Here is a 25,877-nt window from a genome sequence, read left to right on the forward strand (position 1 = left end):
CCCTATACGAGAGTGGGCAAGACCCAACAATAACAAAAAAGAAAATGTCGAGTGCCTCTGTGGAGATCAAACAGTCGAACACATGCTTCAGTGTGGTGTCCAAACTCCAGCTTGGAAGATGTATAGGGCCTTATAGAATACCAAGTTTTTGTCAAATTTTATATAATGTAATGTTTACAAACTGTGTAAATGTGAATGTTTTCGACACGACATCAATAGTCATGCCACAATTGCTTGCTGAGCAAACCTTAAGTTTTGCTTGTGTTTCGTCAATAAAATTTCATAGCTCACAGCTATACACAAAATCCTGTAATACACACTGACTAAAATTTGCTTTTGAGACACCTCAGAACTCTAGTTCCGAAAAGCCTGTTCCGTTTGTACGCCACTGCTCTCTTCTTATTCGGTGGCTCTACAGTTCAACAGTTTTTGATCGATCCCGATCTCTTCAGCACCCTTGATTTCCAACTAATGTCGTATATCTATCTATACAGGGTAGTCCATTGATCGCGACTGGGCCAAATATCTCACGAAATAAGAGACAAACGAAAAAACTAAAAAGAACGAAACTTGTCTAGCGTGAAGGGGAAACCAGATGGCGCTATGGTTGGCCCGCTAGATGGCGCTGCCATAGGTCAAACGGATATAAACTGCGTTTCTTTAAATAGGAACCCCCATTTTTATTACATATTCGTGTAGTACGTAGAGAAATATGTTTTAGTTGGACCACTTTTTTCGCTTTGTGGTAGATGGCGCTGTAATAGTCACAAACGTATAAGTACCTGCTATAACGTAACATTCTGCCAGTGCGTACGGTATTTGCTACGTGATACATTACCTATGTTAAAATGGACCGTTTACCAATGGGGGAAAGGTCGATATCGTGTTGATGTATGGCTATTGTGATCAAAATGCCCAACGGGCGTGTGCTATGTATGCTTCTCGGTATCCTGGACGACATCGTCCAAGTGTCCAAACCGTTCGCCGGATAGTTACGTTATTTAAGGAAACAGAAAGTGTTGAGCCACATGTGAAACGTCAACCACGACCTGCAACAAATGACGATGCCCAAGTAGGTGTTTTAGCTGCTGTCGCGGCTAATCCGCACATCAGTAGCAGACAGATTGCTGATTGCTCTGTACTATGGGCTTGTTGTTTACGAGTTCGCTGTTTAAGTTTGACCGTTGCAGAGGAGTGCTTGTAAGGACATGTTCGCATCAATTAGGAGCTTCTTCGGCCTTTACCAGCGACAAGAGACGTATTTTGTGCCTCGTCGGAGCTGGGTGTGGCATGGACGGAAACAACAAGTAAACACCTGTATTCGCTTTGCACTACAAACACATTGCTGTACGACCCAGTTGGACGGTAAGCAACTATCAACAACATTCACACTGCTGTCAAACAAGGTAGGCAGCTGCGTCCCAGCTAGATGGGCGTTTTTGACACTGTAAATCTAACAGCAGCTTCAGTGAGATCGAAGCAGAATGGACATTCACCTTCGTCTCGAGACATGGTTACACAATTATTACTTGTCCTCAGCGCCTCACCGACACCATTCACAGATGGAAGAGGCTGGCTGTGTACTTAGGCCTGCTGAATGTGGTCAATTAGTCTCTGCGGGATACTTATTTAGGGTAGTGCAGTATTTTCTTACAAAACAGTGGGTTTTCCAAGTGTTAATAGCATTGTATCACGTGCTGTGCGGTACCTACGAAGACTGTTCGTCGAAAACTGAAAAGCGTATGTGGAACGCTCTCTCAACGACCGGACAGAGTATGTACTGCACAGTCGAAATAGTTGAGTAGGGTCCCGCTTTTGACGAAAAAATAGTTCAAATGGCTCGAAGCACTAGTAGACTTAACATCTGAGGTCATCAGTGCCCTGGACTTAGAACTACGTAAACGTAACTAACCTTAGGACATCACACACATCCATGCCCGAGGCAGGATTTGAAACTGCGACCGTAGCAGCAGCACGGTTCCGGACTGAAGCGCCTAGAACCGATCGGCCACAACGGCCGACGCTTTTGACGAGGTACTCGTAACCCAACGAAGGCATATGCCGATCCTCGTGGATGTAAAAGATTCGATTTTTCTATACAGGAAGCGACTAACAATAATGGTTCAAATTGCTCTGAGCACTATGGGACTTAACATCTTAGGTCATCAGTCACCTAGAACTTAGAACTACTTAAACCTAACTAACCTAATGACACCACACACATCCATGCCCGAGGCAGGATTCGAACCTGCGACCGTAGCAGTCTCACGGTTCCCCCCTGCGGGTTCGGGGGTTAGAATAGGCCCGTGGTATTGCTGCCTGTCGTAAGAGGCGACTAAAAGGAGTCTCAAACGTTTCGGCCTTATGTGATGGTCCCCTCTTGGGTTTGACCTCCATTTTTCCAAATTTCCGTTGTTAGTGCGTGCCATTTGGGGAAGGACGCCTTACGTGGTGTTTTTCTGTTGGTCCATCATACACCACCATCTAGCATGCTACCTATTGTCGTGTGGCGGGATTTACACCCAACGTCTTCTGGGTTGCCTCCTTCTCGTCTTGTGCGCAATCCCCTTCTTAGCGCCCACGACAAATGTGGACCGTTTCAACACCTAAAATCCAGCACGGTAGCCAGCCCGTTGTGGTGGGGTCGTCATGTACCCTCTTGGTGGTAGCCCCCTGACCACGCAGGGATCGCACTACAGATGCCGGAGCTGTTTCCTCCCCTTGCATGCCAAGGAGTATGTATGTGCCCATCTTGTCTGGGGCACGGGGACTCCGGGCAACGGGATATCGGCCAGGTACCCGTTGCTTTGGCTGGGTGGCGCCCTTGGGGAGAGCCCTCGTTCAGAGTAGGTGGCATCTGGGCGGATGTGGCGCAATGAAGCGCAATAAATCGCACCAAGCTGGTGGTCGCATGGCCACCAGCGTCTCTAAGCTAGGCAGAGTTGACTTTGATGCTGCGCAATATGACCCTCAGTCGTTCCTCTCGTTGGCTGCGCCTTGGGAGGGACGCGGATCTAGTGCCAAGTGGGAGCCTTATGTACCACAATACCTTGTCTGCAGCAGGACTGATGGTGACTCCCTTCTTACGACAAAGCCTCTGTTTTTTGTGGAACACCTGGAGGATAAGTTTGGGGAAGTGGCGGGGTTGTCTAAAATGAGGAATGGGTCCATCCTCCTCAAGACGTCCTCCCCAGCCCAGTCACGAGCGTTGCTCTTGTGTGATAAGCTGGGTGACGTCCCTGTTACCGTCACTCCCCGCAGTAGCTTAAATATGGTCCAGGGGATTATTTACCATCGTGACCTATTGTTACAATCCGACGACGAGCTGAGAGCCGACTTGGAACGACGTGGTGTACATTTTGTCCGTCGTGTACATAGAGGACCCAAGACTAACAGGGTGGCCACCGGTGCCTTTATCTTGGCCTTCGAGGGTGCTGTATTGCCCGAGAAGGTCAAGGTAATGGTTTACCGTTGTGACGTCAAGCGATACGTCCCTCCCCCGATGCGGTGCTTCCAGTGCTGGAAGTTTGGGCATATGTCCTCCCGTTGCCCATCCAGCGCTACATGTCGAGATTGCGGACGCCCCTCTCATCCCGATTCTCCATGTGCGCCTCTGCCTGTATGTGTCAACTGTGGGGAGCACCACTCTCCATGCTCGCCGGATTGCCCCGTTCTTCATAAGGAGTGGAAGATAATGGAATTTAAGACCCTGGACCGGCTTACTTATCGAGAGGCAAAACTGAAATTTGAAAGGTTGTATGCTGTTTCCCTTCAAACATCTTATGCTGCAGCTACGTTATCGTCGCCCTCGCGAGCGGCAGTTGTCGCTTCATCTGTGCCGCCTTCAGTGGGCCCTCGGGGCCGTGCATCTCTGTCTGCCCCCCTAGTGTCTGGGGGCAAGCCTTCCTCTGTTGCCCCCTTAGCGGTTGGGGGCAAACCCTCTTCTGTCGCTCCCCCCACACTTACTTCGGGAGTGACATCTGCTCAAAATCCAAGGGGCTCGATCCCTCCCTCTCCTTCTCCGCCGGCGTTGCCTCTGCCGGTTCTTCTCTCGCGGAAGGGGTCCCTTGGGGCTCTCCCTTCCTCCGTTTCTTCTCCTACCCAGCCGGATGTCAGCCAATGGCTGAAGGTTCCGCCACCTGCTGGTCGTAGGACTTCTGTGTCGTCGTCAGCCTCCGACGCTCCTTCAGAGAAGCTCTCCCAGCCCTCTAACCCTAAGGACAGACGCGAGAAGAAGGAACGGAACGTGTCCAAGAAGAAGGATGTTCCAGCAGTTTCAGTACCGCCTGCTGTAAATAGTTCTGGCTCCGGGGATGAGGTGGAGATCCTCGCCTCTGCCGCGGATCTCGCCCTCACGGAACCCTCGGGGGCCTTTCCTATGGACACAGCTGACTCTCCCCCGGTGGCGACAGTTGGCTCTGATGCGCCGTCTGCCTCTTAGTCGCCTTCACACCCTCCCAGTCCCTTCCTGCTTCCATTCTCCAGTGGAATTGCGGCGGTTATTTCCGCCACCTGCCTGAGCTCAGGATGCTTCTGAGTGTTTCCCCTGCTCTCTGCATTGCTCTTCAGGAAACTTGGTTTCCAGCAATGCGACCCCCACCCTTCGCGGTTATCGGGGATACTATAAGAACCGCGCTGCCTGCCAACGAGCGTCAGGTGGAGTTTGCCTCTTTATTCATCACTCTGTCTGTAGCTCGCCAGTACCCCTTCTGACGCCTTTAGAGGCAGTCGCTGTCAGGGTTGAGCTCTCGCTGGCTATTACTGTTTGCTCTGTTTACATTCCTCCGGATGGGGAGCTCCCCCGACATGTCTTGGATGCGCTGCTGGCTCAACTCCCGCCACCATTGCTGCTTCTGGGCGATTTCAATGCCCACAACCCCCTATGGGGTGGGACTGTCTCCGATGGCCACGGTCGTGCCGTGGAGCATGTGTTGGCTCAGCTTGACCTTAGCCTCTTGAACACCGGTGCTCACATGCATTTCAGTGTGGCCCATGGCTCGTTCTCGGCCATCAATCTCTCTCTTTGCAGCCCTGGACTTGTCCCATCCCTCCACTGGAGAGTGCATCCTGACCTGTGTGGTGGTGACCATTTTCCCATCTATTTGTCACTGCCCCATTGTCATTCTTCTGGGCGCCTGCCCCGCTGGGCTCTCAACGGGGCTGACTGGCCGGCTTTTACTTCTGCTGCCACCATTGCGTCTCCCCCACAGGGTGACATTGACGAGGTGGTCCGTGTCTTGACCACGTCAATCATTTCTGCGGCCGAGGCTGCCATCCCCCACTCTTCTGGACTCCCTCGGAGGAAGGCTGTACCCTGGTGGTCGCCAGAGATTGCTGAGGCTATTCGTGACCATAGGCGGGCTTTCCAGCGTCATAGGCGGCACCCGTCTCTGGAGACCCTCATCGCCTTTAAGTGGCTCCGTGCCTTGTCACGTCGTCTTATTGCATGGCGTAAGCAGGAGTACTGGGAGAGGTGTGTCTCATCCTTGGGCTCCCGTGTCTCCCCCTCGCTCGTGTGATCCTGGATCCGGCGGATTTATGGATACCAGACCCCTACGGGTGTCCCTGGGATCTCTCTGGACGGCGCTGTCTGCACGGACGCTGCCGCCATTGCTGACCACCTTGCCCCGCACTTTGCTACGAGCTCTGTGACTGCAACTTACCCCCCCCGCCTTTCGCTCTCTAAAGGAGCGAGCCGAACAAACGCCGTTATCATTCCACACGTGTCGTTCTGAAAAATACAATGCTCCTTTCAGCGAGAGGGAATTCCTCGCTGCCCTCGCCGATTGCCCTGATACAGCACCAGGACCAGACTGCATCCACGTGCAGATGCTGAAGCATCTCTCCAGGGACTGCCAGAGACACATCCTCACCATCTTTAACCGCATTTGGAGTGAGGGCGTGTTCCTGTAGCAATGGCGAGAGGGTGTTATTGTCCCCAATTTGAAGCCCGGTGCGGACCCACTGGCGGTGGACAGCTATCGTCCCAATACCCTCACCAACGTTTTGTGCAAATTGCTCGAAAGTATGGTGGGGCGGCGTTTGTGTTGGGTCCTTGAGTCGCGCGGTCTTCTCGCTCCATCTCAGGGTGGCTTCCGTCGGGGCCAGTCTGCTGCGGACAATTTGGTGCGGCTGGAATCTGCTATCCGTACGGCCTTTGCCCGACGTCAGCATCTCGTTGCTGTATTTTTTGATCTGCGGAAGGCGTATGACACCACATGGAGGCATTACATCCTTGCTACGTTGCATGAGTGGGGTCTTCGTGGTCAGCTCCCGGCTTTTCTTCAAACCTTTTTATTGCGCCGCTCTTTCCGGGTGCAAGTCGGTGCCGCCTCTAGTTCCTCTTATATACAGGAAAATGGGGTCCCGCAGGGCTCGGTGTTGAGCGTCTCCTTATTTCTAGTGGCCATTAATGGTCTGGCTGCAGCCGTGGGGTCGTCGGTGTCTCCTTCTTTGTATGCCGACGACTTCTGCATCTCATTTAGCTCAACGACTACGGGAGTCGCCGAACGCGGGCTGCAAGTCGCCGTTCGCAAGGCAGCATCATGGGCTCTGACTCATGGTTTTCAGTTCTCTGCACCCAAGACTCGAGTTATGCACTTCTGCAGGCGTCGGACGGTCCACCCTCCTCCTGAACTTTACCTCGACGGCCACCTACTTGAAGTGGTGGACACTAGCCGCTTCTTAAGACTCGTCTTTGATGCCCGGCTCACATGGGTTCCTCATATTACTCAGCTGAAGCAAAAGTGCTGGTGGAACCTCAACGCCCTCCGCTGCCTGAGCCACACATCTTGGGGTGCAGATCGCTGCACCCTGTTGATATTGTACAGAGCCCTTGTGCAGTCCAGGCTTGATTATGGGAGCCTGGCCTATGGGTCTGCATCACCCTCAGTGTTGACGTTTTTGGACCCCATACACCACTGTGGGGTTCGGCTTGCAACTGGCACTTTCCGTACCAGCCCCGTGGATAGTCTACTGGTGGAGGCCGGGGTTCCCCCACTGCGGATTCGCCGCCATCGACTGCTCGCCGACTATGCTGTCCACGTGCATTGCTCGCCGGGCCATCCCAATCGTCGCCTGCTTTTCCCTGCCATGGTCCTCCATCTGCCCGAAAAGCGACCTAGTTCTGGGCTTTCCATTGCTGTCCGCGTCCAGTCCCTGCTGTCGGAACTGGGGTCATTCCCTCTTCTGCCTCCCTTCCGGGTCCGTGCACCTACGCCTCCCTGGTGTATGCCCCGGCCGTCCGCCCGTCTGGACTTGGCACGGGGACCCAAGGACTCGGTTCCGCCTGTGGCCCTCCGTCGCCGTTTTCTTGCGCTCCTCGCCTCATTTTCGGGCTGTGAGACTGTCTACACTGATGGTTCCCTGGTTGATGGTCGTACTGCCTACGCTTTTGCTCACGCTGTCCATGTTGAACAGCGCTCCTTGCTGGCTGGCTGCAGTATTTTTACTGCAGAGCTGGTGGCCATATTGCGCGCTCTTGAGCATCTGCGTTCCTGCTCCAGTACGTCCATCGTCATCTGCAGTGACTCCCTGAGCAGCCTCCAGGCTATCGACCGCTGCCATGCCTCTTCACCTCTGGTATCATTTATTCAGGAGTCTGTTTCTGCCATTACCCGCTCTGGTCGTTCGGTGGTCTTTGTTTGGACGCCAGGTCACGTTGGCATCCCGGGGTACGAACGTGTCGACAGGCTGGCCAAAGGGACGATCGACGCCCCAGCTTTGGAGATCGGCCTCCCGGCTCGTGATCTGCAGTTGGTGTTGCGCCGTAAGGTGCTTGGGATGTGGAATGATGAGTGGCGTGGCCTGACATCCCCGAATAAACTGCGGGCTGTTAAGGAGACGACCGATGTGTGGCGCTCCTCCCTGCGGGGTTCTCGCAGGGACTCTGTCGTCCTGTGTCGGCTCCGCATCGGCCATACCTACCTGACGCACGGCCATCTTTTGCGTCAGGAGGATCCCCCCTGTGTCGGTGTGGGTCCCGGCTGACGGTCGCCCACATTTTGTTGGAGTGTCCCCGACTGCGCCCCCTCCGGCAGTCTTTTAATCTCCCGGGCACTTAGCCTTTGGTTTTATGCGACGATGCCTCCGTGGCTGACGACGTTTTAAATTTTATCCGTGGTAGTGCTTTTTATGGTTCCATTTAAGGAGGTCCTGCACCTTTCCCTTTCTGTGTCTCTTGTCCTCGAGTCTCTCATAAATGGTTGCAGATTTTGGTGTGTAGTCGGATGGTTGACTCTTTCTTTCTTTTTTTTTTTTTTTTCTCGTGTTCAGTCAACCAGCCTCCGGCCATCTTCTTTTCTTCTGTTTCTTTCTGTCTGGTGTTCATCTGTACTCTTCTTGTCTGTAGTGTTCGTTGCCGCATTTGTGTTCTTTCAGTGCCTGGGGGGGGGGGGGTCTCCTTCCCCTTGGGGTTTTACCTGCTCCGCAAATTTTCGTCTCGCCTGTGTTTGGAATGGGGGACTGATGACCTTAGCTGTTTAGTCCCACTTAAACATCCCAACAACCACCACCACCACTACCAGTCTCACGGTTCCGGGCTGCAGCGCCTAGAACCGCACGGCCACCTCGGCCGGCTAACAATAATGTAAATCTATCAATAATAGTGACGAGAAATTCGAGAGCGTACAAGATTAAAGTACATACGGGGGAGCGACACTAAGCTACGGAATTCTTTTTTCATTTAATTCTAATATCCATTTGTCTTAGCTGCCGAGAAACAGTTATTTGCAGCGCAGTTATGTGGTACTATTACAAGACAAATCAAATGCATTTCCTGTATAATAACATAAGAGGGACTGCTACAGACAAAGGATAGCCATTTTCTAGCACCAGCGTAAGAAAACCACATAAAAACAAGAAACCAACCATCTTTATCTGTGATATTTAACACAGAATAGAAATGCGCAGAACAGGATATTTGTCATGAACACACATAGCAAGGTCAGGTGATCTGAGTTCGATATAAGGTTGCTCCTAAGTTTTCTTCTTTTCCACTTTGACGTAAATTATTTTAGTTTGCGTCCCCACTAGCGACCATTACTCACCATTGCTGTTACTACTAAACAGATGTGTAAGAAAAGGAAAAATAATGCAATATTGACGTTTCGGTACTAGCACAAAATGTAAACAGCAGCGTTATGCGAATGTCACGTGACCATTCCTATTTTCTAGGCTAGATGAGCCCAGTGCTCCACGTTCGGTCCTTCTCTATGGCAGTTAGCAGTTTGTGTAGCCGAATAATTGGCAGGATTTCGAAGAACGTACGAGGGCTATCCACAAAGTACATTACGTTTTGCAATTAAAAATAAATAAAGTATTGGAATTTTTTTTTATTATATACAGATGATAGCCACACTTCAATACTACTTTTCTACATAGTTGCCATTTAAACTAAGGCACTTATCGTAGCGATGGACGAGCTTGGAAATTCCTTCGTCGTAAAATTCGGCCGCCTGCGCCTTCAACCACGTGGTTACCTCTTCTTGAAGCTGTGCGTCGTCATCAAAACGCTGCATAGCCAACCACTTCTTCATTGCTGGGAATAAGTGGAAGTCGCCCGGTGCCAGGTCGGGACCGTACGGCGGATGAGGAAACAACTCCCACTTAAAAGATTCGAGAACTTTACGAGTGGTATTTGCCGTGTGGGCCCGGGCGTTGTCGTGAATCAGCAAGATCTTTGAGCCCAACTTTCCCCTGCGCTTGTTTTGTACTGCTCTTCTGAGGTTGTGCAGAGTTTGGCAATACCTTTGAGAGTTTATTGTAGTTCCTCTTTCCAGGAAATCCACAAAAATCGTATTTATATCGGGTTACTGATTAACCACGTGGTTGATGGCGCAGGCGGCCGAATTTTACGACGAAGGAATTTCCAAGCTCGTCCATCACTACGATAAGTGCCTTAATTTAAATGGCAACTATGTAGAAAAGTAGTATTTAAGTGTGGCTTTCATCTATATATAACAAAAAAATTTTCCAATATTTCATTTATTTTTAATTCAAAAACGTAATGTACTTTGTGGATAGCCCTCGTACTTGGAGATGTAATCTGTTTGACTGATACTCCTATTCTGATGTGCATGTGCATCTGAGTCATTTGTGACGTGTGCGGATATTATTTTGCGCCTCAGTGTATCATTTGTCAGACTTCCTGTTCATCATTAGCGCAAGATGCCCCCTTTCTCGTCTGTGGAAGAAATCTTCGAAATTTTTGTAGAACATTTTGTTTTGTTACATTCAAAGTACTAACAATAGACCCGGTTGCACAGCTGGGAAAAATTGTCCATTGTCCAAAGTGCAACGATTCTGTATAACAAAAATCTGTCGCAGAGGCTATCGCTAGTTCGATTAGCGATTTTCAAGTTAATCGTATGTAGCCTCAAAGGGACACATTGGTGTTTCAGTAAAACTTTTCCACTCACGCGTTGTTAACATTCAGTGGATTGGCCGGACTTAAAAATTAACATCGTATCACCACTAGATTCTTGAAAACTTATGATGTAACATACCACTTGCAAGTAAAAGAGCGCAGAGAAATAGAACTAGTTAGTCCAGTATGCGCTTATACTTGCAAGTGGCATGTTACGTCACAGCTATTGAGGAAACGCTTTGTGACATATCGTTATAGTCCGACCAACCGACGATGTGCAACTAGAAGAATGTTTTGTTTGTGACCCAAATACGTTCGCTTGACGTGTTACGCGACACACCTGACAATATCTATTAATAAGTACGGGTCTGCAGTCATTATCACTAGTCAATATAACTGCTCGTATTGGTCGCTTTTTATATTTTTATTTATTTAAAATTGTACACCTTAACGAGTTTCGACCACTGCTGACATCAGAGTCACATTTAACATATCGATTAGTATATATAATCTCAGCTCACATGCTCACGTATACCATAAATATTTTAAATGTGACTGTGATGACGGCTGTGGCGGGAAAGCGTTAAAATGTATGATTTCTAATCAATAAAAACACAAATAGCGTTCAAGACGTACAGTTATATTGACTCCTGAAAATGGCTAAACAGTCGAAATTCAGCAGTAGTGGAAAATCCAAAATAAAAGGACATTTGGATCCAACTAACAAGTCACTGTGAGAGTCTGTTGTCATTCAAAAAACTTGTTTTGGCTGTGGGCTCCAAAGGATCTAAAACTTATTATTGTTTGTTGAAATTAGTCACCCGTTAGTTTCGTTTATTCCGAGAGAGATGGCGCAGTGGTTAGCACGTTGGATCCCGAATTCGTAAAGAAGACTATTCAAATTACGTCGGGTCGTACACATTTAGATTTTCCGTGACTTCCCCAATTCGCTTAAAGCAAATGCCGGAATGGTTTCTTCGAAAGGGGACGGCGAATTTCCCTGCCCAGCCGTCCCTAATACGGGCTTACGCTCCGTCGCTAATTTAAACTCTAAGTTTCCTTTGAGTTTAGTAAATAAGTAATGTTAAACCTATCTACGGAAAGAACGCCTTATAGAAAGCGAATCCCACAAAAGATAGTTTAGTAAAGGAGGATTTCTGAGCTGTGAAGAACCACAGATAAGTGGTACCTAATGAGGATATCGAATAATCGTATACATCAGGTGTCCATCCTAACGCTCGGAAGCAGGCAGTATTGTCTCCGACAACAGGCAGGACGCGATAAAATTGGGGTGGGCGCTGGGACACGGAGGGGTGTTGACTCGGAGGGCGCACGCGCAACCGGCTGCCGGTGGAGGGGAGTGGCAACAGGTGCGGCGCGCGCTGATTGGCCGGCGTGCTCGCTGCAGCCGTGCCCTGCGGTCGCGCGCAGTTCTAGGTGGCGACCGCGTAAACAAAGTCGCTCCCTTCGGCACGTGTCAACCCCACAGCACTCGTTTCCTGCGCGTTGTGCCGGGCCAAACACCTCGCGCTGCCGGCGGATCTGCCTCGCATTGCGACCGTGTTCAAAACGAAAGTGAAACTTTCGGAGACGTACAGTGCCATGAATTGCCTCCGTCAAAAACGGAATCGTTGACGACCCAGCACCACAAGCTCAAATATCGCATAACGACTGTGGAGACTTTCCGCACAGTGTTACCGTTTCGTTTTACTGGTGCGGTTGACCCGAATAATTCGTAAACAGCAGCCTACGGGGGTTGCAAATTATATTCCTGCGATTTCGGTACACGTTAGCAGAAGGACGCTCTTTGTTATGCTTCGAAATTTTCTGCCGGCTTTTCCAGTTTCGGAAGCGAATATCTTCTCAGCAGATTGACCTATTGTGAAATGCTGATGTCTTGGAACTAATCCGGAACTGAGGATACGTCGTTTCACGGTGCGTGCTAGATGTGCAGACTGATCGACACATGTGGACCGGCCGGCCTTCGGTGCAGAGTGGAATGCGAGTGGTGCTGTCCGCACGTGTCGCACAGATCGCTAACGCTGCTCGCCTCGTGGAGGACTAAAACTGCTGATGGCAGCCTGCGCAAACGAAACGATACCCAGTTGTTACGTACGTCACATGATTGTCTAAATCGCTGTGATCAGTGACACTACTGCCTTCGTCGTTCATCGAGAAAAACAGTGAGTTCCTTACTCCAGCGGTTGTACTCTCAGCTTCGACAATCACCGAAACACAGCATCCACAATTAGAGTCGTGATTTGTAGACAGGTGACCAGAAAATGGTAAATTAAGGACACAGTGACAGTGTATGTGCCTGACCCCTGTCGTAACATTTCAAGAATTCACCTTCTGAACGAGTGGACCCTTATATTACTTCCCAACATTTCCATGGCATGCATCTGTGAAAAAATTTCTTATCTGGTGTAGGCCCTATTTGACCCAGTGCGTCTTCTTCGTTGTGGACTATTAATTCGATCGATTTGTGGTGTGTTTGGACTACCTCGTTAGCGAAATATTGAACACGGATACTGGTGATGCAAAACGGCTTGCTCTGTTTTTGGAGCAGTGGATTCATGAGACCGTTTCAGACTGACGACTGGAGATATCGTCAAAAGTAGAGGGGGGCTTATTGTGCTTCCGGCGAAGAGTTTTTCCGGAGTTGGTGTTGTGTGAAAGACAGCGGCAACTGGTGACGTGTTGTGAAGTGCGACCGGAACTGCTCTGGAAGCTAGGTGCGGGCCGGCAGTGATGGGTACGGACAGGGGGCGGACAGGTGCGACGAGACCCGGGGGCGGCGTGGGCGCAGTCCCGGGGGCGGCGGTGGAGGCGGAGGCGGCGGGCGGGCCCGGAGGCGGCCTAGGCCCCTGGCGCTGAGCGGCGCCGGCCCCAACAACACCACAGCCACCGCCCCATGGCCGGCGCGTACGCCGGGGGCGGCGGAGGCGGAGGCGCGGGCGACATGCCGGCGTTCCCGCGCCTGCTGCAGCCGCACCACCATCACCAGCATCATCACCACCATCATCAACAACAACAACAACAACAGCACCAGCAACAGCAACAGCATCACCAACTGTACGGCCGCGCACACAAGCACCAGCACCAGATGTCCCCGCAGCCCGTCTACTACGACCTGTCCGTCGTATCCGAGTGAGTACTTCCGGCGCGTCCCTGACTTATGTCTCCGCGCAGGCTGCGCAACGCTCCAGTAAATTTAGACATGCAGGTGGCGTTGCAATAGAGGACATTGAAGCTGACTCTTATCTGGCCTCCAATGTAGTGTTGCCAACATCTACAACACCTCAGTACGGGACTCCAATAATAACTTCAACCTTTTTGCCGATCAGTTGTTATTTTATAAACCCTTTATTTACTGTACTTCTAAAGCATACAACTGAATTTTCTCATTGTGAGAGTATTGACGGGCGATTTGTTTTAATTGTTAAAGCCCATTCATAAGGTAGGTCGTACAAAATATTCTTTTTAAAAATTAAGACAGCCGGTTTCAACAGTTTTTGCTGTCATCTGCAGGTCTTAAACATATTTTTACCGTAAAACATGTTAATTTTACGCTGAACCACATGCACAAGATGTCAGGTGGATAAAACTCAGCAAATTATAAACTTTTGTCATCATGTTTATAGACGTGGGCTTTTGGACAAGGTTCTTTGTATTTTTTTTAAAAAAAAAAAGCGATGACAAACACATATAATGTGCTGAGTTTTACCAACTTCTCATCTTGTGCATGAGGTTTAGCGTAAAACGACCATGTTTTACTACAAAAAGGTGTTTAAAATCTGAAGATGACAGCAAAGACGGTTGAAACCGGCTGTCTTGAATCAAAAATATTTTGTGCGATCTTGGCTTTTGAATGGTTTTTAAAATATATAAAATCAGGATTGAAAGTTTTTACTTTCATACTTCAACAGTTCTTAATTAAGAGCAAATTATTTTATTTCAAAAATGATAAAAAGTTATTAAAATGCATTAAATGTCCAAAGACTCCCGACAGAATTATACAGGCGAAGTACGTTAAGGGACTGAGTAGTCCCAAAAGAATCATCCAGATACGATTATTGCTTCTGGTGACATAAACAGTTTTTTCGTTAACACCTAAAAATACTACTCTCTGCACACTGTGAAGGGGGTCTAGATTCCACCTCTGTAGATGAGCAAAGCTCACATCTGCCTCTTGAATTGACGGATGTTGGACGGTAAGATGGTGTATTCTGAAAACGTACCTCGTTTGGAACCGTAAAGGCTGACTTTCTTCTCTGTGGAGTTGAAAGAGGAGAATTTTGATCATTTTTGGGCCATCATTTCCTTTTTTTGGACAGTTGCTTCCCAAATGAGAGTAGACCAAATGTATTTCTCTCCATTTGAAATCAGTCAATAAAAGTGTCCCGTTTAGGACACAGTATGAAATATAGGAATACATAAGCGTCATTTCCACCATTGCATTAAAAGTCTGTACCATTACTTTTTTTCACTTTCTGTATATTCCATAAGAAGACCTCACCATGTCGGTCTTTATCAACACCTCCCGTGTGTTCATTATAATCTTGTACAAATGTCAGTACCCCTCTCCAATCTTTGTTCCACCTTCCTGGGTTCTAGATATACTCCACACTTCATTTCCGTGAGAATTTGAAAGAAAGTGAACTGCATGATTGCCAAACCATATTCTGCGAAGAACTACCACATACATGAGGAGATACAGTTTGAACATTTTCTTCATTGTGTGCCTCTTCTTCATTACCACTTACTTCAAGTTCTGTGAAGGTTTTGTGAAGTACTAGCACACGCCTGAAGAGATTTTGCATTACTGTTCCGCAGAGTACTATGCATCATTTCATCTTCACTATCATCACTCATCACCTGGCCAATTTGCTAGATGAGTACGTATTTCTTCGTCTGTAATATGTAGTCATAGCCTGAAAGGAAAAAAATCTCACGGAGTTCATTAGTGTTTTGCAAGTCACGCATTATTTCTGTGAAATGAAATTCCATAGTGTCGTCAGCAAGGATGTATTTTATTACCAAAAAGTCCTGAAATACAGAAAAAGTTATAAACATTAAAGGAAAAAAACCAGAAGTCAATGTAACCTCAACATGTGAAACCACTGTCCTGGACCTGACGGCACTGCTAAGTCCCAATCATATTTTACGTTATAATTGGAGTATTACGAGAGTACTTTATTGATATTTTATCCAGATTATCATTAGTATGTACGGTGTAGAGGTAACTACATGGAAATTATCACTCACCTAAGTTCACATATAAATCTTACTTTTATTTACGTAACCGCGCAGCTTTGTTTCGCACACCAAGTAGCCGTTTGCAGTACAGCTGTTCACCTTGCAGGCTAGCCAATACGTTCTTCTTTCTCACCCTGTTTTACACAGTGTCTTTCCTTGAAGAATGTTCTGCAGCAGTTTACGACTGTTTCCTTTTCTCACTCCGTGCCCGAGATATTTTAGTTTACTGCATTTTACTGTGTATGGAATTTCTTTATCTTTCTCCATTCTGAGAAGAATTTCGTTATTAGTAATGTTATCTGCCCTTGACACTCTTAGCATTCTCCTGTACAGCCACACCTCAAATGCCTCAAGTCGTTTTTGTCCGCCGTCTCAGTCGAAGTTCAGGTGTCAGTTCCGTAGAAGAGGATGGCAAACGTGTAGCAACGTAGAAATCTTAATTTTGTTTCGATTGGGAGGTGATGGCTCCGAAACACAAGAGGAAGCTCTGGCTTTCTCAACAGGGACTTTAACTCATTGCTAGTTATCCGACTAGTTGTTGATATTAGTTCCCAGATGTGTGTACTTGTTTACTTGTTCAATAAATTTACCATTAATGTTTTGATGAAAAAGAAGGAAGAAAGGAAGATTAGCGTTTAACGTCCCATCGACATCGAGGTCTTTAGAGACGGAGCAGGAATTTGGATTGTTTTAAGGATGGGGAAGGAAATCGGTCGCGACCTTTCAAAGGAACCATCTCGGCAGTTGCTTGGAGCGCTTTAGGGAAATCACGGAAAACCTAAATCTGGATGGCCGGACGCGGAGTTGAACCGTCGTCCTCCCGAATGCGAGTCCAATGTGCTAACCGCTGCGTACATCACTCGGCAACGTTTAGATGACAGATGAGTGTGTCTCTGTCGCTGATGACCGTTAATTTTGTTTTCATTCTGTTGATTTCTAGGTCATAACGCTCACTACTTTTGTTGATTCGGGATTCAAGTTTTTACAGACTATTGAAGTTACCAGCAAATATTACAATATAATAAGCATAGCGGATACTGTTCAACTTCTTTCCATTCAAGATGGTTCCTTCTTCGACGTTTTCAAGAATTTCTTTGAAGATATATGTGACAAATGCAACCCTACTACAGAGCTCCTTTAAACACTCGCAAAATGTCAGTAAACAATAACATATACCTTTCTATTTATTACTGCGATTTAATAGACTTTATAGTTGTTTCTCGCATCCTAGCGTGCAAAGTCTTCTATCTTTCCAATCTTCCACCTGCAGCTTCCTCTCTGACATAGCTCTCCTGACACCTTTTCCCATGTTATTTTCTGGCGTTCTCTTCTGGTTATTTTAGTAACTGGAATCCATTCCCCAATCCGCTTAGGTCATCTGCCCCAACCCAAACTCCATAAATGACCGTGTGCCCAGGTTCATTCTCTTAAGTATGTGTAAACCTACATCGACACCTCCAAAATCCCTTCTCCACTGACAATAAGTTCATCGTAGTTCTTTCAGTTATTTACCATGTTCCTGCTCCACACGTTGCTATATTTTATATAACTGTTTTAAATGTTCTAATCGTCGTTTCTGATCTAATATGTGTGCGCCATAAAATTCCACTTAATTTTCAGGTTGCTTGCCTACCTTGGCCAATGGTATTCTTAATTTAGCTTTTACTGGATCGATTTTTGTTAATAATGGCTCCCAAACATTTACAGGACTCCACAGGCCTCATTACCCCAAAATCTAACGGCAGGTTTTGACTCACACTTCCAGTAACTAAATCCATCCGTTATCCCTAAATTAATGGTTTAGTTTCCGATAGTCTCTGTACAACTTTTTATCCTAGTAGTGCACGTCACCTTCATACTCTGCAAAAATGACAATCACTAGCAAAATGCAAAGTACAGAGCTTGTCATCATTTATAGGCACACCCATACTATGCATGAAGGCTTCCATAAGCTTAAGGCAGAATAAAGATTTATTTCAGTAATTTTCACGAGGCTAATATCTGACAAAATGGTATGTATTCATTTCTTTCACTTTAGTTAACAGTTTCTTGTCATGCTTAAAGATTAAATATAAAATTATGACAATTGTAACTATGAAGTTACAACTTCGGTATTTCGAATGGAACGAATTGTTTCTGACGCGTGCTAGCCATGCATATTTCGTTTCTCATCTTTCTAAGTAAACACATAGCCATTTTATTTGCTTAGGAGGTGCATTAGACATTATTACTTAGATTTTAATCATATGTACGACAGACAACTAATGTCGAATGTCGACCATTCACGATTAATGTCTACTGCCTACACGTAATTGCCATTGGTTTGGAGATACAGTTAGTAAAAGCTCGTTTAAATGAAGCGTGGTTCATTGCTCCTGCAACTTTTCAAACTTCTAAGTTTACTTTAGGTAGATTCATGAATCATTTGCACGATGTATCATAATGATATGAAACGAGTGATTTTACATTCAAATCGCAGTTTAATTCGTTTTAACCCCCTAGGGCTCACCTCACCTCTTTTCTTATCAGGCCACTTATTTTTCATCAGCCCACGACATCTCAAACGTTTCGGTGGTTCATTTTCCCAGGTTTGCCACAGTCTGTGTTTCACTTCCGTACAACGCTGTGCTCCAGATGTATACTCTCAGAATTTATTTTTTTCTCATATTAAGGCCTAGTAGGCCTGCTTAGCCATAACACGCCAAGTTACGAGCACACCCGCTCCTGGGATGGACACCATGCTGGACATGGCCTCGTTACACCTTTGTGTTGCAAAGGAGGCCGCGGCAGTGGCATACAGGTTAAAAATTGTAAATAAGTGGATACCTTTAGGATATTCAGCATCCCACACCAATGAAGCCAGTGTAGTAAATACAAGAATGATCGGGGAAGTGCTGGCTGATCATAAAATAGATTCCAGCTGCTTCAATAAATCTTTCAGTGTAACGGTTGGACGCAGGGAACAGTAGCAGAACAAAGGACGACACCGTTCAGAAGACATACTCTGGTTCGCTGACGGTCCGAAAACAAACGAAAGCGCTGGGGTACAGCCTAGGCTAGACAGCGACGTCTTTCTACTAGCAGCAGCATTTATTCAGACAGTCAAGTAGCTCTGCAATCTCAGTCAGCCCCGCAACGAGATCAGAGGCCGTTGCAGAAGACAGCGCAACGACTGCACTTATGAGACCGGAACCTGTCCTCACCATCACTAAGACGACGGTAAAATCAAACCTACGTAGAATATTGGACTACGATGAAAAAAGAAGGCAAATCTAATGATGACAAAGCTATCTTTCAAGAGAAGTTCCTCAATTCTGAACTTCAACAGGAAATAGATTAAATTTCTGTTACAACACATCACTGGTCATGGGAACTATAAATAAACACCTACACGCGATGTAGACTATGTGGTGAGAGTGATGGGAGGTCACCAGTCCTAATCGCCCAATGCGAAGAATTGGAGGTCAAAAGACACAGAAAATTCCCACCATTAATTCCTCAAGAAATCTTGCGTATTGAGGAACTAATAAAGGGTCTTCCTATTACTCTTGAATGGTACTGGCTAGCCTTACTAAACTCACAGGGAGCGAAACCCCACAGTGAACTCGGTTTCGGTGCTGTCAATAGTGGGCCAAGAACACCGTTATTTTTATCTCCCTCTTCAAATCAAATCTATCAAAAATGGTTCAAATGGCTCTGAGACTTAACGTCTGAGGTCATCAGTCCCCTAGAACTTCGAACTACTTAAACCTATCTAACCTAAGGACATCACACACATCCATGCCCGAGGCAGGATTCGAACCTGCGACCGTAGCAGTCGCGCGGTTCCAGACTGTAGCGCCTAGAACCGCTCGGCCACCCAGGCCGGCTCAAATCTATCCGTCCAGGCCTAGTAGACCTTTTATGGGGAACCATCACAATGGGGAACGACATGGAACTTTAATTGAAGGAATTCTGTTATCTTGGGAACAAAGTAACGCAAAGTTAGCACAGAAAAAGAGAGAAATTCTTTATGGGGAAGAATTGTTCTCTTTTTCTGTGCTAGCTTTGTTTCCAAGATAAGAGAATTTCTTCAATTAAAGTTCTATGTTGTTCGCCATTATAATGTTCAGGTTTGATGATAATCATATTCTGTGCTCAGTTAACTGTCCACTGCATTCAACACGGCCTGCAGTTCTTTTCTTCTCTACTTTTATAGAAAATAACAATGTAATCAGCGAAACTTTATTATTGATATTCTTTCACATTGAATTTTAGTTAAATGTAAGAATCATTGATTTCCTTTTATTTCGTCTTAGATATCAGTAACGCCCCCACCCCTGATTGTTAACAAGATCGAATTCCGTTTAAAAAAAAGGCTAATTTCTGACGCATCTCAATGTTTATGATGTCATATCTCCTGAAATATGTATCGTACAAAGATATAATTTTGCAGGTACGTTCATTTGTACATGCAGATACTGTCTACAAAGTGTATTGCAAATAGAGTTTGAGGTAAAGAAGTAATAAGTTAAAACGTCATCCTTGATGCTGAAATTTTACTGCATGGATAGAGAAAGAGTAGTAAGCGATAAACTTTTTTCTTTCATAAAGTCTGAAACTGTGTGTTCGTTGAAATTCGCTAAGTGCTGTGTCTCAGATAATGGGTGAATATAGTTTGGGTAATTTGCGCGGTCTGAGGTACGTTGCCACAATACATACACTCAGTTTCTAACTTTAATCCTTGATTTATTGTGTTAAATCTTTAACTTAAGATTACCTCTTAGTAAGTCATTTGAGTAAACGTTTTTAAATTTAAAATTACGTCAGTAATAATCTGAAACACTGAAAATCGCATTACTATTTCCGTCCTCCGCCGTTAGATAGGTAACCTGCAACTGGAGCCTCTTTAGCCGTTTAGTAATACAGATACACGGATTCGTTCATTGCTTAGATATGCATGATTTCCTTGATTCATTCTTTGATATTGTAACGCCGGAAATGCATCTCCTCCTATTTCCATCTATTGTACTATAATTTTTTCCTTATTTAGTTACCTGAAGATATAACATTCCTGTGTCTTTGTATATTGTAATTGTTTTACTATTTGTATATATATGCATTTATGTCGATGTATAATTGGTTTGTTTTGTGAATGTTATTTGTATTTATACGCTGGGTCTGGTATAGGGAAAACTATACTATCGAACGAATGCATCGATAGGTCGTGTGGAGAACGAAAGTGTTTAGGATCTTTGTTAGTGTTAACTCTGTCGCGTGGAGCGCGGGCAGAGAGGGTCTGGCTGGGGTAGTGCAGTGGAGCAGGTGTCTTGTGTGACGCTCCCGCGAGTTGCCGCGCTTTCGGGGTTTGGCAGCATGTAATTGCGCTCGACTTGCTATGATAGTTTCTGACACGGTGTCGCGGACGGGAAGCGTTAGCTGGCGCACATCAAGAGCCCGTTTCGCCTGGTGACCGTGTCGAGAAGGAGGCGAGCCACGTTTAACCTCCCCCTCTCATATCGACCTTAATGACAGTGAAAAATTAAACCGCGTGTACCTAATGGAAATTTGGGAAAAAGCAATCGTCACCGAAGTCAGTTTATCGGTAAAGAGGGAGGAAAGGGTTACATCTAAATGAAAGGAAAAATGCAAATGAAACTGGTGGAAATTAATTTTGAAAAGGGGTAAAGTTAATAAAGAAAGTAAATGTGCGACCGTTACGTTAACAATTAACTAGCGGTAATTAGATATTTGAGATTTGTGGGAAATTACGGTCTCCAGTCCTATGGACAATTACTATAGTAACTGAAAAAGAAAGGTTATTACACACATAATTAGCACTAGAAGCGTGGCAACTGAAGGTTGACACGTGTAGTGTGAAAACTGAAAGTTTGTCAGAAGTAATAAATCTCGCTACACTCTGACTTAATTTAGCAAAAGAATTAATAAAACTGGAAAACTGAAAGTTAGTTTAGTGACTGAAATTAATAGTGAGCTTTGTTTCTGAAGCACTACGAAATTCAGTAAAATAATGTTAGTCTTGGGCTACCTCAACAATCATTTCAAAAGCTACTTGAATCTACGCAATTTCGAAATAAGAGATCTAACTTTGAACTAGGATTAAATGATTCTGAACAATTAACAATAGTAAAATTTAGTACGTACCAAGCTGATCTGTAGTCACAGGTAAGCTAAAATATGGTAACAAAACTCGCACTCATAATTTGTGCTTGTGTAATCTAAATACTGTAGCCAGCTATGAATACTTTAACTGAACTTTGAAATTAAAGCAGGGAAATAGAATAATATTGCTTTAATGCTGGCGTTTGAATTTCAACGACACTCGGGTTCATTCCGGAAAAGGAAGGGACCCTGCTTGGTAATGCAATTGGGACAATGAGCAACAAAGGTTCATGCTACGTTGCTGTAATTTTGTGATTTGAACAGTTTTAAAAGCTGAGGTCTGCCATACAGTTCTAAAACTTTACGTGCTTCCAGTCTTCCTTGTTGGTTGATTGAAGGTTTGAAGCCGTCGATCGAGGAGGTGGCGACAGTTACTCATTGTCGGCCGTCGCTGTTGCAGAAGCTGGATGTTGGCGCGCCTCCTTCTCGACACGGTCACCAGGCGAAACGGGCTCTTGATGTGCGCCAGCTAACGCTTCCCGTCCGCGACACCGTGTCAGAAACTATCATAGCAAGTCGAGCGCAATTACATGCTGCCAAACCCCGAAAGCGCGGCAACTCGCGGGAGCGTCACACAACACACCTGCTCCACTGCACTACCCCAGCCAGACCCCCTCTGCCCGCGCTCCACGCGACAGAGTTAACACTACCAAAGATCCTAAACACTTTCGTTCTCCACACGACCTATCGATGTATTCGTTCGATAATATAGTTTTCCATAGGCCAGACCCAGCGTATAAATACAAATAATATTCACAAAACAAACCAATTATACATCGACATAAATGCACATATATACAAATAGTAAAACAATTACAATATACAAAGACACAGAAATGTTATATCTTCAGGTAACAAAATAAGGAAAAAATTATAGTACAATAGATGGAAATAGGAGGAGATGCATTTCCGGCGTTACAATATACAGTGAGCTACCAATTCCTCTGTATGAGCTTACTTATTATTTATTTTATCTGCTGCCATTTACAAATTACCTGCTACTTAGTGACTAAGACAGGTCGTGTTTCACCTTATTAATTTGTACACATACACAATATTTTAACAAAGTTGCAACTTCGCATACTTGCAAATTTAAAGCGAATCAGAAAACGGAAATGTTTACAATTAACAATTTATTTATTAAGAATTTAGAAATATAAGAAGATAGAACGCCATCATCAGAGTAAATCAGAAAGACATGCCCGATCTACTACTACTCGCCATCCGAGGGTAACAACCTGATCAGTACTTTCAGCGTGTCACCCTCAAATGGCGTGATTCTATATGTACTTTAAATTACTTTACAGACAGCGTGTGCTGTTGGCTTGTTCTACATTTGTATTACACTGAGATTACGAAAGTCATGCGATAGCGATATGCATATATACATTGTGTTGGCACCCAACTGCATAGGGAGAAATGATCATCACGATAAAATAAGAGGAAAAATTTAAGTGCTCGTTTTTCCCGCGTGCCGTTCGAGAGCGGAACGGTAGAGGGACAGCTTGAAGGTGGTTCATTGAACCCTCTGCTAGGCACTTTATTGTGAATAGCAGAGTTGGTTGGTTGGTTGGTTTGAAGATTAAAGGGACCAAACTGCTTAGGTCATCGGTCCCGAATAGCAGAGTAATCACGTAGATGTGGATGTAGATGGCGGTAGTATCGCGTACACAAGGTATAAAAGCGCAGTGGATCGACGAAGCTGTCTTTTGTATTCAGATGATTCGTGTGAAAAGGTTTCCAAAGTGATTGTAGTCGCACGACGGGAATTAACTGACTCTGAACGCGAAATGATAGTTGGAGCGAGACGCATGGGACTTTTCACTTCGGAAATCGTCAGGGAATTCAGCATTCCGAGTTACACAGTGTCAAGAGTGTGCCGAGAACACGAAATATCGGGCATTATCTTTCACCACCGCCACTGGCCAAAGGTCTTCACTTAACGACCGAGAGCAGCGGCGTTTGAGTAGAGTTGTCACTGCTAACATTTAAGCCACACTGCGTGAAATAACAACAGAAATCAGCGTGGGGCGTACGACGAACGTATCCCTTAAGACAGTACGGCAAAATCTGGTGTTACGGGGCTATGGCAGCACACGAACGACGCGAGTGCCTTGATACCAGCACGAAGTCACCTGCAGAGTCTCTCCTGAGCTCGTGGCCATAGTATTTGGACCCTAGACGACTGAAAATCCGTAGCATGATCAAATAAGTCCTAATATAAGTTGGTAAGAGCTGATGGTAGGTTTCGAGTGTGACGCAGACCCACGTTTTCGACAAGGCGCTGTGCAAGCCTGTGGCGGCTCCATAATGGTGTGGACTGTAGTTACGTGGAATAAACTCGGTCCTCTGGTCCAATCGAACCGATCATTCACTGGTAATGGTTATGTTCGGCTACTTGGAGACCATTTGCATTAAACAACGGTGGAAATTTATGGCTGACAATGCGCCATGTCACCAGGGCCACAACTGTTCGCGTTTAGTTTGAAAAAAAAAATTCTGCACAATTCGAGCCAATGATTTGGCCATCCAGATCGCCCGACATAATCGAGATGGCAGTTCGTGCACGGCACCATGCGCCGGTATCACTTTTGCAGTTATGAGCGGCTGTACCTGTTGGAGGCAGCATGGCTCAGTATTTCTGAAGGGGACTTCCAACGACTTGTTGAGTCTGTTCCACGTCGAGGTGGTGCACTACGCCGGATAAAAGGGAGGTCCGACACGATATTAGGAGGTACCACTTAATATTACTGTCTAATGAACTATTTTTGTGATACTATGGAAACTATTTAGTCCTTTGTTCTATGTTTGTCAGTCTTCACCTGTGCGGCTGTCATCCGCTGCTACTGCTACTACTTCTACTACTACTACTGTTGTCTGCTTCCTTCCGCCTATACTCTCGTCGCAGAAAGCACCGTACTCCTTATGCAGCGCTGTAGATATTCTGTATGCACAATCGTTGACATCGGTCCACAAGGTCTGGACTGTTAGGTTGTTATGTGAGTTTGCTAGTCGTATTTGCTGCAACCGACGATCACATAATAGAAGTATGTGTTATGGAGGCCCTCTCTGTCCACAGGCTTAATCATCCTCCGAGATTTACTTGCGTAGCCGGTTAAGAAATGCGACATGTCCATGCTGGGATTGACATTTTTCATACTCAGTCGCTTCCTGATGTTGGAGAAGAAAGCATGTACCCTGCGGTCCTTTTTGCCGTTGGCCCACTCCTTTCACCGTGAATTCACGCTCTACGTTTTGAGCTCTCTCGAAGTCTGTACACTGATGAGCCAAAACATTATGATCACCTGCTTAATAGTTTGACGGTCTTTGGAACGAAATACATAATTGATTCTGCTTATCAGAGATACGACAGTTTGTTAATAGGTTCGTGGAGTTACGTGGCATTAGATGTCTAACAAGGGGAGGCCACCAATTGTGAAATTCAGATTCGATTCATACTGCGCATAATAAAAGCTCATGGCCAGAGGTGTAATGTGGCAAAGCACCAAGATGCACTTCTCAGCCGTTGTCGAGAAAATCGACAGTTAAAAGAACCCGTTGCGGTGAAATGCTCTCTACGATTAATGATGTTCTACAGCACCGTGGCGCAGCGGTAAACGCTCGGGTTCGTAATCCGAAGGTCGCCGGATCGAATCTCGCGCCCTGCAACTTTTTTTTTGTATTTGTTTTTTATAATTCAAATATATATATATATATATATATATATATATATATATATATATATATATATATATATATAAAATTCCCGGCAATCAGTTGCAACAATTATGCATATAATAAGTTGTTGAAAGTCGTTTGTCGTGGAAAAACTGGCGACTTCGAACATCATTACGTTTTCCGCAAACAAAGTTGTATTTCACAAATGTTATTAATTGTCTTCATAATGTTAACCACGTATAGTTAACGGAAGACGTAGAAACGATATTCCGAAACGAATACGTATAGCGTAAGTCAAACGTTCGAATTAGAACAGAGACCCCACGAACACAAATTTGCTGTGGCAGGTATGAAATATAAACTCCGTTACTCGCTCGTTACACTTGAAGGACAGATGTTGAATGGGCCGAAA

At 45.8% G+C, this 25,877-nt stretch overlaps 1 protein-coding gene across 2 annotated transcripts in view; it reads left to right on the top strand.

Moving 5' to 3' along the window:
* Positions 1-25,877, top strand: part of LOC126259207 (protein cycle) — a 981,945-nt gene that overhangs the window by 684,334 nt on the left and 271,734 nt on the right. Inside the window, exon 1 of one of the 2 annotated variants that reach the window (XM_049955798.1) lies at positions 13,290-13,516. The exons of the other annotated variant lie outside the window; for it this stretch is intronic. Within the exon in view, the coding sequence (XP_049811755.1) occupies positions 13,329-13,516 (188 nt within the window). The 5' untranslated portion in view covers positions 13,290-13,328. Of the gene's footprint in view, positions 1-13,289; positions 13,517-25,877 lie in introns of those variants that run through there. 2 annotated transcript variants of the gene reach the window in all.

Source organism: Schistocerca nitens, chromosome 5 (assembly GCF_023898315.1).
Source record: "Schistocerca nitens isolate TAMUIC-IGC-003100 chromosome 5, iqSchNite1.1, whole genome shotgun sequence".
In the NCBI taxonomy this organism is placed as follows: domain Eukaryota; kingdom Metazoa; phylum Arthropoda; class Insecta; order Orthoptera; family Acrididae; genus Schistocerca; species Schistocerca nitens.